The sequence below is a fragment of the Catharus ustulatus genome, chromosome 1 (assembly GCF_009819885.2).
Source record: "Catharus ustulatus isolate bCatUst1 chromosome 1, bCatUst1.pri.v2, whole genome shotgun sequence".
Lineage (NCBI taxonomy): Eukaryota > Metazoa > Chordata > Aves > Passeriformes > Turdidae > Catharus > Catharus ustulatus.
Window position 1 is genome coordinate 112,957,340 of NC_046221.1, and position 16,856 is coordinate 112,974,195.

Sequence of the window (16,856 nt, forward strand, 5' to 3'; positions counted from 1 at the left end):
TAAACAGCCCTGCACAGAACTCATTTAACTGTTTTATCTGCGATTTTCACAGTATAGTATTTTTGATATCCTCTCCGTGATGGGACAACCTTTATTACACTGACACTTTGTGTTCTTCCTCTTCAGATTAGAGCATACTGGTCAAATTTGAGATATATGACTGGGCAATACAGAGTGCATACAGAGAAATGAGAAGTAGAAATAATAAATGATACATGATTGGTAGTATGTTTGTTTTCACACAGTAGCATCTTAAATTACTATGTTTGTTAGCTCACCAGCAGTCCTAAAAATTTGTTCCTTAGCAGCTTTCTTGAAGCCCTGGTGCACTTCTTGAGGAAACTGCTCCTCAACTCTGAAAAGCAGTGCAGCAAGCACAGGTCCTTGCCCTATTTCCATACAGATTTTATTTACTAGGCTGGCAAAACACAGACATAGGAGAATTAATTAAAGTGCTGACACTCTCAGATGTGATTCTCGTGGATCTCTCTGGATTACCATGAGCAACTGCCAGTTAGTGATCAGAGCAAATGTTCATGTTGTTCTGAACTGCCTGCAATAGGAATTATTGCAAATGCTAGTCTGTTGCTGAAGTTTCTTTCATACTTTGCAGGCAATAACCATATAATGTCATGAATTTGTGGATGGTTGTGAGTTGGATTGCCTCCTCAGCTGAGAAATGCTTTTTGCTCCTCAAAGCAGCACTGAAGCAAGCTCAGGTGGTTTCTTGAAGTATCCTGTAGCAGGGGAAAAATATCCTATAATAGAGAAAAGTTCCTTTTAAAAGGCCTGTTTTTATCTGAACGCAGGTATGGCAGCAGAAAATGTGAGAACTGGTCCTCTTCTATACTGCTAGTCCTCTTCTTTCAAGAGGCTCCTAAAACCTGCTAGAAGTTACTTCATAGAAAAGCTTTTGGATTTCTGTAGCTTTACAGAAGGCAACTGTACCCTGCTATAGCCAGCACAAAAACTGGGTTGTGGCTAAATGAGAAGAAATATTGCTAACAAAGGTGTTAAGTCACCTGTATATATGCTTCTCCTTAGTCTTACCAGATACGTAGTTTTAGACCAAGAACTAGGCTTGTTTAATGCACTTTCTTCTTGTTGTAACTGAACCAGTTTGGTTCAGTTTTAGTTCCAAAATCATAAATCAGTTGCATGTGGAGGGTTTATAGCTATGAACCTTATAGCTAATTTATGTCAGTTTAGACCACAATCTAGCAAAATGCATTACTGTGGAACTGAAATCAGCTGAACTACTTTGTCCTCAAATGGATAAATGCTCATTATTGCATGGCCCAATTAAGATCTCTATTACAGAATGAGATTTCTATTGAATGTAGAGCAGAATTGGAGCATAAGAAAAAATTTCATGTTTTTTGATAAGCAACTATAGCAAAATGCTCTCCTTGAGCTATTCTTAAGGCACTACTGGAAGAGTCTCATTAGAAGAAAATTCTGGCCAAAACCAGAGTCCAGAACTGAGGGGTTAATCATTAGTACATGACATGACATAACATGGCATTGCCCTTATTTTTTCTCAATCTTCCTTTTTTATTGTAACATAGGAGTTAAAAATGCATCATGTTGTTTGAACTGTTGTATGCAAAATAAAGCAGGGTTATGGATATTTTACTCAAACTTTAATTCTTCAGTATTTCTTAGTTCTGTGTGTTTCACCTATTTGTAATTCAGTCCTGATTGAATGAATATTATTTGTATCTGATTTAAGCTTTTCATGCTCTAGTATTAGATTCCAGTTGCAGAATGGAAAGAGTAATTGCACAATGTATTATCTTGCCCTGGCAAGATAGAACAAAGAATCTGAATTCAAGGTAGCAATTTGGGCTGCTCCCTAACCTCAGGGTTTTATTTGGCTTAATTGATTTGATTTGAGCTTTTTTTTTGTTTTTCTTTGCTATCTGTGGTTCACAAAGACTGAACTGATGGACCAAGGCTAGACTTTGTAATCATTTTAAATATCAAAGTTAATGCATTGCTGTGAAGAGTATAATTTTGGGAGATGCCTCACCATAAAGAACATTGAGGTTCAGTTATATACCAAAAGAATACCCAAATAGTTTAGCAAACTCCACTGTGCTGTTATCCTTTGTTTGAAAACTGTGGATATGTATTTCATATCTGCTTTAGTAGAATGTTTCAGACAGACATTAATTATCTGGTAAATGCTCCTGTACACCATATCAGTTCAGCTAGTCTGTTACTAATTTAGTATCAATTAACATGCTGGAGATTCACTAGCCACATTTATCTCCATTTCTGTTTACTAAGAGTTGTCACAAATGTCAATGACAATGAAAGGAAATTAGCGAGTCCTCTGAAATCTGTCAGAGATGTCTGCAGTCCATACAGTTTTTGTGATTTATTCTCTGTGCCTCCTTATCTGGTACAGTTTCTTATGATAGCAGACAGCTGAAGTCCTTCATATCAATGCTTTTATATGACTTAGAGACAACAGTCATTAAAAGTGGCAATAACATTTTTGAGTTATTTAATAACAAAAAATGTGTACAGTAATGTAAAGTCACTTGTTCAGCTAAGTTAAAACTAGCAACTTATAAAGCACAAGCATCATACAGAAATTGTTGTCAGAAAGTTTAAGTCTTGTCATAGTTATCTCCTTAGATTTATAAGGCAATTTAGTATTTTGATGAACAGATGGAGCACCATCTTTTCTAGGTGTTCATGGATTAAAGCTCTCAGTTACGTTTTGGTCAGAAGGCAATTGTTTAAACAGTAAGTTCACTGTCTGTCCATGTTTCTTTCTGTCTCTCTTTTAAAATTAACTGGAATATGTGACTTTGTCCAATAAAATATGCATTTTTGTCATGTTTTGACACTGGGCATATCCTTTTTATTATCTTTTCAAAAATAATTAAACCAACTCTAATAGCGATATTGAAGACAAAGATGGTCTTGGATTCACTTAAAATAAGTTCTGCAGAACTGCTGTGCAACCAGTAGTTCTCCATCCAGAATATACGTAGCTGATAATACAGTGCTAGTTTTGTCCCTACTCAGTTCCATCCTGGGTTTTTCACTTGCTTGTTTTTTGCTGTGGGTTGTTAGTTTGTTTATTTTTTTTGTCTGTTTTGCCTGTCCTGATTGTCAAAACCATTCTGAACTCTAATCCTGTTCTCCAGAACGCGTGTAAATTCTTTAAGCTTTCGAGCAAGGCAAAGCGAAGTTTGCCTTGAATTCTTCGCAAATGTTTCAATATAAAATCACACTGGAAGAAAACATAAACTACAAAACCTGCAAGAACTGTGAAACCCATGCTTGGCACGCAAGGAGATCTTTACTGATCAGTGCTGCTTCTCAAAGAGATGCCTTAAACTTCCCGAGGTTAAACAGAAAACATGGATTTCTAGAAAGCTGCTTGAAACACCGTTTAATCTTTTAAATAATTTTAAAGGAAATTTTGTAGTTAAGCGAAGCGTTCATTCCGAGCCATGAGCGCAAGGTGAAAACGGCTGCATCGATAAAATCCCCAGCAAACCAGAACTGCTTCAGTTTAAGAACAGGAATAAGGGAGAAGCACACGGGAGACCTAGACAAGAAAAGCAGAATATAATGTGGGCAGTGTGGTAATTCGAGAGAGGAGAATACACGCACTCCGCCCGCCCCCTCAGCCCCTCCGGCGGAAGGAAGGGCCCGCAGCGTCACCGCCACGGCTGCGCACTGGGCCCGGCGCCGCGCTGCTCCTGGGCTTCTCCCTCCTGCTCCTTCCCTTCCCTTCCCTTCCTCCTCCTCCTCCCCTCGGGTCCGATGGCGGCCAGTGACACGGACAGGGCCCAGCAGCAGGTGAGCGGCGGAGGAGAGCGGTGACTTCAGGGGGCTCCCGGCGCCCTGAGCGGCTCCGTGCCCGCTGTGGCGCGGCTGCACCACCGGCCCTCTTCAGGTGTTTCATTTCCAGCTGGAAGGCACTTCCCCGGTTTTTCTTTATGGGAATTTGCCGAGTGTCCGCACTTGCTCAGGAAGAGCTTAGTGTCGAGCCCTCCGGGTCTTTCCCCTGCAGGGTCCCACCTGGCCAGGAGCAGCCCCAGACTGGGAGTTGCAGGGAAACTATTGGTGTCTGCTCCTTGTCACTTTGCTCGCCTTGTCGCTGCTGAGATGACAGGATTGTCCTCAGAAATTCAAAAGCTGTTGAGTGAGTGTGAGAAGTGAGCAAGGGTCACATACAAAATTACAGTTAGGTTAGAAGAGACCTGTGAGATCATCGAGTCTAACCTGTGGCCGAACACCACCGTGTCAGCTGGACCAGGGCACCGAGTGCCACATCCAGTCTTTCCTTAAGCACCTCCGGGCACAGTGACTCCGCCACCTCCCTGGGCAGCCCTTCCAAAGTCAAATCACCTCTTTTGTGAAGAAATTCTTCCCAGTGTCCAACTTAAACCTCCCCTGGCACACCTGAAGTCCTGTGAATCAAGCCTGGATCCCCAATACTTAGGGCTTGCCACTGCAGTGAATCTTGTCATATCTGTCAATGAGTTGTAGTAGAACAAGACTTAAAAAAGATGAAAAGATGATTGGCATACAAATTTGTGTGGGTTTTATGGCGTGGGGTATTTACTTTTGGTTTCTTTTTTTTCCTTTTTTTTTAGATTGATGAAATTGAAGCTCTTTCATCGATCTATGGTGATGATTGGTGTGTTGTTGATGAAGATGAAAAAATCTATTGCATTAAGATTAGTGACTCTCTGGATCAACCAAAATGGACCCTCTGTTTGCAGGTATTGTGGTGGTAAGAAGTTTAGCACCAATTTTGCAGGTGGACTGATGCAGATGAAAACCCTTTAAAAATGGTTTATTTTCTCCTTAGATGATTAAGAAGCTTTTGGATTGGGGTCTGTAATAAGACTTTTCAGTGATGGTTTCTGTAACACTTTGGTGTGCTTGTGATATATTCAGTACTTGCATATCCTAATTACACACCTGACCAATGCATTTCAGTGTATTTCACTAAAGACTGATTTCTAAAATACTTTTACATTGACTTTGTGCCTCAATGAATCTACTGCAGTTGCATCTTGATTGGCTTTCTGGAAAATGTTGGGACAAAATGAAATTAGGATTAACTAAATTGATCCCACTCCTTTATGTTTTCAGAAGTGAAAGCAGTAAGTTTACTTAGTGTAAGAAACTTAGAAGTGTCCACTTATGGAAGTGTAGTTACCATGTGTGCAACTTCTTTCATTTTTTTTCTGTACTTTATTTTGCATCCTTATAAATTGCCCCATAAAACATAATTATATGCATTGCCATTATTGGAATTTTAAATGCAGATCTTCAGTTGTTCTTGTAATTCTGTAACAACATATCCAACTCTTTTCTTAATTTGTAACACTAATTGTAGTCCTGGTGCTTGACATAAAAGTCTTTCAAGAAAAGCTTATCCATCTGAGGGTAGTCAGTCCAATGAATACGTATTCTGAATTTCTTTCAGGTGATTTTGCCACCAGGATATCCAACTGCAGAGCCACCTATTTATCAACTAAAGTAAGTGAAGTTTTCTTGCAAACATTTGTTTTATGAATTGCCACTGTTATTTGTTTACCTGTAAGTGGAAGTTTAGTTAAAATACTCCTTGAATTAAAGTACACCAGTGGTGGGGGATGTTTCCAGCAAGAATATTCTATTCTTTATGGTGCTTTTTCCAAGATACTTGTAGTTGGAATCTTGATGGCTGCAAAGCTATATTTTCGAGGTGTTCATCACATTTATTTGGGAATGTTGGAAGCAGCATATAGCACAATTTTCATTGCATTTCTTTTCTCTCTAGTGCCCCTTGGCTTCGAGGACAAGATTATACAGAACTAGCAAATAGCTTGGAAGAAATATATCTGTAAGTTTGGGACTGTGGAATGTAGTAAAAGGAGGCAATGTATTTTCAGTTTCTATCTGTTCTGCACTTGAATGTTAAAACACAGGATGGGAAAACATCTGGTTGTCTTAGAACATAAGTGGCATACCAGTTTTTCTTAAAAGCTAAGGGATAGGTTGGTTTTAAAATAAACACATGCAGAATCTCTTAACTGGAATCTGGGTCATTGCGGACTGTTTATTATCACAGTGGGCAGCTAACTACAAGGCATAATGGATGCATGAGAATAAACAGCATTTAGAAATGCTCAAATTATATGATTTTGGATTGCTGTGAAAGTGGGGTAGAAAATGTAGTAATTTTATATGGTTTATTTATTTCTTTTAGGTCCCAAAGATTATATAAAATGAATGAAATAAAAACATAAGGAAGCACAATCATGCCCCAGACAGTGAAATCTGAGCATCTTGCATAAGAAATGTTTTTTTTAATGCCATAAGGAAGAGAGCACTTAGCTTGCATAAAGGTCTTTTACTTTGATTAACTGGGTTTCTTAGCTAATTAAGCAACAGCTCATTTAAGCAAGTAAAATTTAATTTGAAGTGTTAAAAATGCACAAGGATTTTAACTGAAAAGTTCTGTGTGATCATATTCACCACAATTGTTCAGTGGAGCAAAAAGAACAGAGGTTCTCTTTAGTGCTGTCCAGATTCAAAGGATTTAATGGAGTCTCTACCACAGGTAGAGCTACTGGTTCTTTTTTTGCTTCCCGCTGTGCAGTCCTGTAGGCTGTCAAATTGTGCTGGCTCAGCTCCCTTCTGTCTATATTGGCTGCTGGTCAGAGCCCTTGCTGGTCTTCTCTCACTTCCGTTTGTTCAACAGGAGGTGAAAGTGTTTGTACTTTAGGCCATAGATGTACTTTAGGTAATTTTAAGCAGTTAAAAAACCTGGAGTAACCACTGCTGTGCACAATGTTGGTGAAATCTTTTTATCTGTTCAATATCTAAAGGATTGTCAGATGAACAGAGATACTTTGCAACATTTACATTGTGTTTGAGCAGGTTTCTAGTCCCTAGGGATCTAAGTTGTGTAGTTCTGCAGTCTAAACCAACGTGAACTATACTCTGTCAATCTCTATGGAAAAAATGGATAATTATAGATCACAAGTCTGTGGATCTTCATGAGACACAAAGTAATTTACAACTATTCAGAAACTGTAATTGGGTGATAGTTGGACAAATTGCTGTTTACTTTTGTAAAATGGGGAATTATTATTCCTTTTCTAATCTCTCTCATTCCATCACGAAAAATACTGTCTTCAGGTTTTAAAGCTGTGCTTCTGTACAATAAACAGTGTGAAATCCGGGTGATGGATTATTCTGGAGTCTGTCTGGATTTTGAAGTCCGAGCTACAAGTTCATAAAATCCTTATTTTTACTTGAATATTTTCCATAAAATATATATGTTTATTTGAATTTGATTGTTTCCAGAAGTAATGCTGTATACATTAAACAAAGTTTAAGTATGTAGTTTTGTTACTTACCTGGTACCCAGATGGTGGCAGTAAGAACAAAACTAATGAGAAACCATGAGGTATCTACAGCCCTGAATCTTTGGTTTTATTTCTTAGACAAACATGCTCAGTTCGTAACCATTTTAGCCATTTGAAATGTGTTTTGAGTTGTTTGGGTCCCGCTGCACATAAAGGAACCATTTCTTTACTCCTAACATGTGTATATAAAACATGTTCATCCTGTCCTCCCTCAGTACCATAATACACACCTGTGCCCTCTGAATGAAACCTCCTAGGCCTAAATCTTTATCTCCCTGTCCTGCCTGTTACCCAAACTGTAGTGTTGCATTCTAATGCTCCACTGATCTACTATCACAGTCCACCGATAAGTTTTTCACCCAGTGAGCTACTGGGACAGACCTTTATGTCTACCTAAGCTCTTTATCTCACTAACTTATGTTTGATTTCTGTGTGTCTGAAATCTGTATGTTATTTTGTGTACTTTCCAAGTGAAATTTGCAAAAGTGATTCTCATTTACCATGACCTTTTACTTCCAGACAGAACCTTGGTGAAAGTATACTGTATTTATGGGTGGAGAAGATACGAGAAGTTCTGGTAGAAAAGGCACAGTCTTCAGATCCAGGTACTTCAGAAGATATGTGGGGTTTTTGTTTTCCTTCTTCTTCCACTGCAAAGCAAGAGTTCAGTACAAATTAGTTTATGCCCTCTTTTTAATGGGATCTAAATATCAGAGAACAGTCTCCTGAGTGAGGGCTTAATGTTTAACAGTGGCAGCGTCCCTTTTTAGAAGGCAGTAGGGAAAAGAAGGTGGGGGTGGTCTCTGAACTGGAACAAGATCCACAGTTCTCTTAGGAATGAAAATACTTGTATGCAAGGGACAGTGCTACCTGCAGGTGCATTATGCATTGTCCTCTGTTCTGCAAAGGAATTATTCATACCAGTAATTAATTTCTGGTGTTGAGTGCACTGTTGGAGGTCTGCGATTCAAGAGAAAATAAGCTTCAGTGGACTATGCAGAAAAATGACCAAGTATTCCATCATTTTACTTTTCTGTCCTTCCATTCATTTTACTGTATTGGGATGAGAAGTACATCATCAGTAGAGGTGCAGTGATTCCTCTGCTGTTATTCTTAAAGAATTTGTGTAAATTCACAGTTGTTCTTTCAAAAAATGGTGAGGGGGGTTTGCGCATTAAAATTCTAAGCCACTATGAAATGTATGAGTGATGTGTGCGTACAGCATAGCAAAAGGAAACAGAACTACTTTTCTCTGTCAGGGGTGTTATCTTTGTCCTGTGAGAAATAGAAGTCTGAATGAAAAAAAATTTCATTTTCAGTGTTCTTCATGGTAAGGTCTAGTGTTAGTCTTTAAATAAACTGTTCATTTTGTTGCTACATCACAGACATTGGAGAAGTAATTTTTCACTGATGTGACTAAAAGAGTGGACACTGAGAAGCAAAAATTTTACTGTTAATATTGGAAGTTTGGGTATTTTGACCACAATCTTATGGCTTCCATTTTTGAACATGCTTTATCACCCCTCTGATTTTTTATGGAAAATACATATGTTATAAAACCTGCATCATAAGCACATCACAGACCCTCTAAATAGGAATGAAACTGTGATATATTAATTTGTCTCCAAATCCAGATATCAGAACCCTGTATATTTCCTCCTTTGTTATTGACTACTAGTTTTTGGACATTCTATGCATAAGGGAAAACAGGATTTTTGGAATCCCAGAATATCTGAAGCATGTTGAGAGAGATGTTTCAAATCTGATAATTTTATACCCTCATGAAATAGCACTGAGCAACAGCTCTACATTTTCCCCCAAATGACCAGTAAATGACTGGAGTTTTTTTGAAACATCAGCTTAATTTGGTCTCTAAATTCAGATTAGAGGTAGCATTTTGAATGTTTAATGGAAATAGTAAACATTGTTCTTTTTTTCTTAGAAATACTGTTACTTAATATTGAAACAGAAGATCTTATGGAAAGATCCAATAGTATGAGTATTTTATTTTTAATCCTCAGGAAGTTTTAAGTTAATACTGGGCTGAGTACTTTTGGGTTTTGTTGTAATTAATGTTTCTATTCTGCATTTAGAAGTTTTTAGTATCAATGTTTACAGCAAAAGAGAAAAAGAGTTTGAAATTTTGTTTTACTTGTCTTGCAAAAAATGTGTAATAAATTCTACTACTTGTATGTTAATAGAACCAGATATTAAGAAAACAACTGAAGAAGTTGATGAAGGTGATGAAGATGATTTTCTCCTAGACTATCAGCCCATTCAGGAAAATCAAATTAAAATGTTAAACTACATGACATCTGAGAGTCAGGAAGGTAAAAAATATGCTCTTTTTAATTCTGTTGAAATAATTTAAAAGAGGCCTGAAGGTTATGCTTTTCTACTCAGCTTTAGAATACAAGAAGTGACAATAGAACTATAATAAAATTTAATAACAGTCATTTAAAAATGCAATATATTTTTGGTGGGTTTGTGTGTTATTTTCTGTACTTCACTTTAACAAATCCCTTTTGTTGAAGTCGAGGCATTCTTTACTTTTGTAGCCACATGCATTGTTTCTATGCTCTTAAAAGAAAAGAAACACTCCCTTGTTTGTGACCCATAGATGAAGAACTGCCCCCCATACATCATGGAAACCCAATCACAGATCGAAGGAGCACTTTCCAGGCACATTTGGCTCCAGTGGTGACAACCAGACAAGTTAGTAGAGACCAGTTGATTGCTCTTCTTTTTGCCAGACCATTGGAAAGGGTTCAACAATTGCTAGCTTGTTTACTTAGAAACCTGTGATGAACTGATACTGGTAAAGACCCCAATAGGATTTTTTTGGTTTTTACTGTTCTTTCTGTGAAGTGGAAACTGTGAAAAAAGAGTGTTTGAGGGAAAACGCAAAACTTGAAATGTAGTAGGGCTTTCTAAACATCATATTTTTGTGAAATAAAAAAAAAGCAGTGTGTAGTGGGAATATGTATGTTGTGCTCTATTCCAGCTTAACTTCATTGTTAAAAAAGTGAGTCAGGTGCAGTTGATACTTAATACTGACTAAAAGTATTTTCTGGGTCTTACTGTCTCTTGTTTAATAAAGCAATTTGAAGCTTCTACATCTTGAGCAATAATATGAATATACACAGTGTAGAAATTCAAGAGACAAGCTCTTTTCAGTATCTCAGGAAAATTATTTAAAACAAGTATGAGAATACTGACAAGCTGCTTCTTGAGTTATTGCACCAAGCATTTTATGTCAAAGCATAAAGTTGTTTCGTTGTATTACTCAGGAGATTTTTGTTTAGCAGTGATAATGAGAGAGAAGTATGAAACCCCTGTTATAAAAGGAAGATTTTTTCTGTTGTTTTTATAGGTTAAAAGAGTTCTTGAAAAATTATATGAAAACAAGAAAATTGCAAGTGCTACCCACAACATATATGCATACAGGTGAGACACAGATAGTGATTTAAATTTTTTTGGGTGTTCTTTGACAAATGAGTGCAAGACATGAGAAAGAAATTCCTTCCTATTAAATTCCTTGCTATTAAAAGAAATTCCTTGCTTTAGGGAGTAAGTTTCTTATTTGTATGGTTGGTGTTGCAGGTGTTATTTTGAATTTGGGGTCAAGAAAGTAGAGCATACAGTAGGAAATAAGATAGTGAAGCAGCATTAGGAATAGAAAAAAAAGTGGATTTGAGCATGTGTTGGTATTCTTTTGTAGTATGTCTGAGCATGGAAGTGCTACATCATCCTGAACGAAATGTGGTTTTATTTGGGTGAAGTAACTTCTTTTTCCCCCAACCTTATATTTAGAAATAGCTGAAAATGTTCAGTTGAAATAAGAGTCGAATCAGAAAGCCTGATGCAGACATCTGGCATATGAAGTTTCAGCTGAAATACGAGAAACTTCAGGGATTATGAGAAAAAGGTAAAAATGAATTTGGCAGTCATCTGCCTCTGGCAACTTTAGTGAACATATCTTATGTGAAATGAATTGTCTCAGTCCAGATAGCAGTGTAGGTTTTCTGAGGAATGTAAGTGACAGTAAAAGGGAGGAACTGCAGGAACCAGTCATCTAAAAAAGCATGTACAGATGCTTATCCATTCATGCCCATCCTGGTGTGATCCTAATGGAACATGAAATGAGAGCAAATGAAAGCTTATTTTGCCAAAAGTAAAAGCTTCTACCTAAGTGAAAAGTTCTGTGAAGAGGGCATTTCTGTTCTCACAGATGATGATCTGGCTTCCTTCACTCATATTATCCAAATTCACTTAATAAAAAAAAAAAAGAGAAAAAGGAACAGGCACATACCATACTTACTGCTTCCTCTTTGTCATCGAGTGCTAGAAGCCTCTTTCTCAATGTGTCACCTGTAACTAAGTTCAAAAGTTAGGAAATAAGTTGGTGACAAACCAACTTACTGGTCAGTAGGCCTCTGAGCATTACTTCTGAACAATTAGACCTGGGCAACTGTCTTTTTTATGAAACAGTACACCCAAAAGTTTATTGCAGTGGAAGGAAGGAGATGACATGGAGAATCCAAAGACAAATTTCAGTAATAGTTTCATATTGCTGCTTCAAATACTGACATAATTAATTATTCGTATGTTTTTGTCTAAGTTATTCTAGGTTTATACTGTTATTTGAATCTGTATCTGATGGAGTTGGTTTCAACTAGATGGAATGATCAGACTAAAAACCTGGGTATTTTTCTATTTAGGGACTTTAAACTGATAATGACTGGACCTTACCTGGAGTAGCTAAAGCCTGTGTAAAAGCTTCTTTGTTCTACTCTTCAGATAAACACTTGTGGTTTACTCCATGCCTCATCTTTTTTCGTGTAAATATGTTCAGTAGACAATTAGAATTGATACATACACGTATGAAAGATGAGACTTTATTAATCATGTAGAAATATTTGTTGATTGACATTTGAAAATCTATTTTATTTTTTTTTCCCCTTTATAGAATATACTGTGAAGATAAGCAGACCTTCCTACAGGATTGTGAAGATGATGGAGAGACTGCAGCAGGTGGACGTCTTCTCCATCTTATGCAGGTTGTAGAAATTAATCTTTGGCTTTTGGAAATCTTGGATTTATATTGATTTTAAAAATCACTACAATGTAAATAAGCTTGTAGAAGATTATTTTAATTGTTGCTCTGCTAGTAGCCAGCCAGATGATTGCTTTCTCAAGGAGAAAGAAAAAACACAGACTGTAGCACTTTCAAGTCTTGGATCATAGAAACAAGTGATGTTTCATAGGTGGCAGAAATAGTTTGAATGGGTTGAAAGATAACTAAGTTTTAAATCCTATGCTTCCTGTGTGATGTAAGGTACACAGAAAATGAAGTCTGGGAGAAGCTGACTGAGAATATAACTGCTGACCTTTGTACAATCTTTCATGTGGTTACCTTGAGTAGGCATAATAAAAAGACACTGATCTATGAACTTGCAGAGTAGAACTTCAAATACAAAAGGAGTGAAGTTCTTTTGATCATTTAGTCTGTTTTGTTGTGCTGTTTCCTGTTCTGGGTCTTTCGCCCTCATACCTACATATATTTTAGTCTTAAAGTGTTGAAATAATATTTGGAAAAGGTGCTACTAATGTGAGTGAGTTGAGATTGATAAATTTTGGTTCATGATGCAACCCATAGTAAAATCATAATTAAAATAGCACAACTACAGGAGAAAACTGGGTACATCTTAATGCTGTGCCTCAAGTCACTTAGCTATATGAGCAGACAAAATATTTGTTTTTATTTTAGATTGATGTTCCCTTCATGACAGTTTTATTTTCCTGTCCTTTTCTTGCTTGAATCTTCTTTTGCTCAATATGTTGCATTCTTCTTCCAGGAAACTTTCCATCTCCCCTACCAAATTTCCTTTTTTTTTTCTGAAAAAAAATAAATATAGTTGATGGAAACATTTTGACATTTTTAATTTTGAAGTTTTCCCAGACTTCCTAAATAACTCAAAACAGACTTGGAAAGGTTAAATAAATAAACTTAGGTTATGTAATATATGCAAGTATATGTGCTAAGACATTATTGTTATGAAAATAATGTAAGGATACAATTTGGCAGTTCCTGTACCTCAGTTTGTTCTGAGATTATCGTTTTTTTCTCAGTGTGTTAGTATATACTTTTGAAAGTTTTCTAGGCACTTAATATTCCATAAAAATCCAGTTTAGAAAATGACATGAATGTCACTTCCAAATATGAATGTGTGTAGATTATATGGATCAGCATTCTCTATCTGTAATCCTAATTACTGGGAATATTTCTGTTCTGGAAGAATAGTAAGATAAGGATCAGAAAAGTTCAATTTTCAGCCATAGGAAAGGATAAAAGTAATTTATGGGCTGATCTCTGGATGTTCATAGATCTTGTAGGTTTCTGCTGTTTTGAGCTCTTATGACATGTGGGTATGCAAATTAGGTGATTTAAAACATTTATTGTTGCTGAACTTACAGTTCTGTGGTTTTGTTGTTTTTGTTTTTTTTTTTAATAGAAACTGATCTTGTTTTAGATTAGACCAGCATTTCAAAATAGCACTTTCTGGTTGCAAGAAACTGTATTTTGGATTAGTACCATCCTGTTTACTGTCAGCAGTTGTTATACATAGATTTTATGGCCAATACATTAATATAGACTAGAAAATGCCTGTCACAAAACATGCCCCAAATCCTTTTCATTTTAAAATCCTAAGAATATTTCTGTTTTACACAAAAAATAATTTACTCTTCTAACAGTATTGCTTAAATGAGTCAGATATCTGTTTTTTCTCCTTAACAGAAATGATTACAGTAATTTCACGACTATAAGGTGCACCCTTTTGACTAAATTTTTCCCCTGAACCCGGAAGTGCGCCTTATAGTCCGGTGCGCCTTATATAATGGACAAAGTTGCGAAATTTGCCAAACCGGAAGTGTGAGCCGCAATGGGGGGCGGTGCCGTGGGAGTGCCAAGTCGTGAGCGGGGGGTGGGAGCGGGCGACCACGGCCAGCAGGAGCCGCGAGGGGAGGGAGGGAGCTGCCGCCGGCCCCGACCCAGGCGCGGGCGGAACAAGAAGCTGGGCGGCGCCCCCCTGGGCGGGGGTGACGAGAAGCCGGGCGGTGTCGGCCCCAGCCCGGGCACAGGGGAAACGAGAACCCAGGTGGCCCTGGCCCGGGCTTGCGGGGAATGAGAAGTGCAAGCCCGCAACAGCCCCGAGCAGAGCCCACCCAGCGGCAGCATTGGAGCAGCAGCGGCGCGGCCCAGGCAGCTGCGTGGCCCAGGCAGCTGCGGGAAAGCGGCAGCGGCCAAACCCCTGCGGCCGCCGAAAAGCGGCAGCGGTGCAGCCCCTGTGGCTGCGGCAAAGCGGCGACAAGTGGCGCAGCCGTGGGAAAGCGGGGAGAAGCGGCGCAGCCACCACCACCTCCGTGGGAAAATGGTGCTGCCGCGGGCCGGGGGGAAGCTGGGACGCAGCGCGACCATGCGGTGGGAGCTGGGAGCTGTGCCAGCCGGCACCAGGGGCGGGCAGGAGTGCCGGGGCCTACCGCACAGGGAGGGTGCCTGGGGCTGCGTTTAAAGGCTACACCAATCTTTGAAAAATGTTTGTAAATTGAGCACCTGCCAGTAATTTGTTACTTTGTTGCGCACCACACGGCTCCTCACTGCAAAAAAATAGTGCGCCTTATAATCCGGTGCACCTTATATGATCTACAAAGTTGCGAAATTTGCCAACTCCCGGGGGGTGTGCCTTATAGTCCGGTGCGCCTTATGGTCGTGAAATTACTGTCATGGTTATTGACATGCACATGTTAACAGTACTAGCTTATGGCATTTTATGTATCCATATGTATAATGCCTGTGGCCTGGCTTTATGAGCCTCATCCACCAACCCTTCCAAAAATGTGAATAGACAATCGGCTTAGTGACAGAGCAATAATTGAGCATGCCAAAGAATAAGTCATGTAACTCAGTAAATTTTTTAAATACAAGATAGTAGATCTTTTTTATGTTTTGAGTTGGTGTCAGCAGTAAACCAGATTGAGTGAAAAGATAACAACTTTTATTGTTTTCTTTTATTCACAGATTTTGAACGTCCACAATGTGTTAGTTGTGGTGTCCCGCTGGTATGGAGGTATTCTCTTGGGGCCAGATCGTTTCAAACATATAAACAATTGTGCAAGAAATGTACTTGTGGAGTACGACTATGTGCCATCAACGGTATGTTTCTGCCCTCCAGAATGAAGGCATTTGCATGTGACCTTGTGTGACTTTCCACTGTTAGATGAAGCCAGAAGAAAAGTAATACAACCTGTGTGAATGGATAAACAAGTCCAAATTTTCATAAATCTTTGTGAACTATGAATGCTGTTCATATTAAAAATAATTCTTAATTAATACTTAATACTTGTGGTTTACAAGAATAGTTTTTAAATTCTGAAATGCTTGTTTTTCATTTCAGGAAGAATCATCTAGACAAGCTGGAAAGAGCAAAAAGATAAGGAAGGACAGCAAGAAGAGAACAGAACACTAATTTATTTTTAAAAAACTTTAAAAGATTATTTTGCACATATTTATACAAAAATCTCTGGACCTTATTGCCTTATCTGATAGGATGGACCTGTTGTATTCAGAAGAGAATTCAGTAAAGCCATAGATATATTTTCATCTTGTTTTGTGATTTGTTCTGCTGTTCTGAAGTAGAGCTTAAGCACAAATTTTCTGTTTCTTACACATGTGAACTCCTTGTTATGAGGACAGTGCAGTATCTAGAACCATTGCTCCATTCCACCCCTTCCCACCAAATAACCATTGACTAATTGGAAACATGGATTTCTCATCTTCTCCATTCTTGGATTCAAATATGTGTCTTGTATTAGTACTTGAATTCTGTAGTTTGTTGTACTGAGAGTGGAACTAGAGACATTCATGCACCAAGGTTTAAGATACTCTTTTGTGAAAGAAAAGGATGGGGTCGAGTGTGGTGTTTGGAATACCTGGTCCTACCTGTGCAGTTCCTGATCAGATTCTAGGTAGGGCCTGCTTGGTGATGTCTGGAAGACTGAACATGGGCAGTGAGCTAAGAAATGTGATGAAACTACTACAGAACTTCGAGGATTGTTCTGTGATGGTTGGCACAGCAGGAGCTCATTGAAAATACGAGAATTTCATGGTACATAATTATAGGAATTGGTGAAATAGACCGTACAGTCAGTGAGCAAAATGAATCCCCTGTTCTATTAAATGTCTGAAAATGGACCATCAGAGGGGAGATGCATTTTTATTTTCACACAATTTCTTTCAGAGAGAGCATGAAGTGCTAACTGTCTTATGGACACTTTTGGTTGGAGAAGTTACAGTCCCTTCCTGTTTTTGTTTGCAAGCATTTCCTAAGTTTAAACTTCCTTTATTCTAAGAAGTAGATAGAACAAGGGAAGGAGATTATGAAAAATGTCTGACAACAA

At 38.2% G+C, this 16,856-nt stretch overlaps 1 protein-coding gene across 3 annotated transcripts; it reads left to right on the plus strand.

Moving 5' to 3' along the window:
- Window positions 1–3,460: 3,460 nt before the first annotated feature.
- Window positions 3,461–16,815, plus strand: IMPACT (impact RWD domain protein). Of its 3 annotated transcripts, XM_033080737.1 has the most exons (11): window positions 3,461–3,825; window positions 4,626–4,754; window positions 5,468–5,520; window positions 5,804–5,866; window positions 7,917–8,002; window positions 9,599–9,727; window positions 10,018–10,112; window positions 10,771–10,844; window positions 12,367–12,457; window positions 15,478–15,612; window positions 15,854–16,815. In XM_033080737.1, the coding sequence occupies exons 1-11, from the start codon at window positions 3,790–3,792 to the stop codon at window positions 15,923–15,925; spliced, it is 963 nt and encodes a 320-aa protein (XP_032936628.1). In that variant the 5' UTR covers window positions 3,461–3,789; the 3' UTR covers window positions 15,926–16,815. The 3 variants fall into 3 exon arrangements, with proteins under 3 accessions (XP_032936628.1, XP_032936639.1, XP_032936648.1); XM_033080748.1 differs by lacking the exon at window positions 5,468–5,520; XM_033080757.2 differs by lacking the exon at window positions 3,461–3,825 and having other exon boundaries at window positions 4,641–4,765.
- The last annotated feature ends 41 nt before the right edge of the window (window positions 16,816–16,856 follow it).

Coding starts and splice junctions, on each gene's coding strand:
- IMPACT (XM_033080737.1), top strand. CDS start 3,790: ATGGCGGCCAGTGACACGGACAGGGCCCAGCAGCAG. Junction 4,755..5,467: donor AATGGACCCTCTGTTTGCAG/GTATTGTGGTGG, acceptor AATTTCTTTCAG/GTGATTTTGCCACCAGGATA. Junction 10,113..10,770: donor CAGTGGTGACAACCAGACAA/GTTAGTAGAGAC, acceptor TTGTTTTTATAG/GTTAAAAGAGTTCTTGAAAA.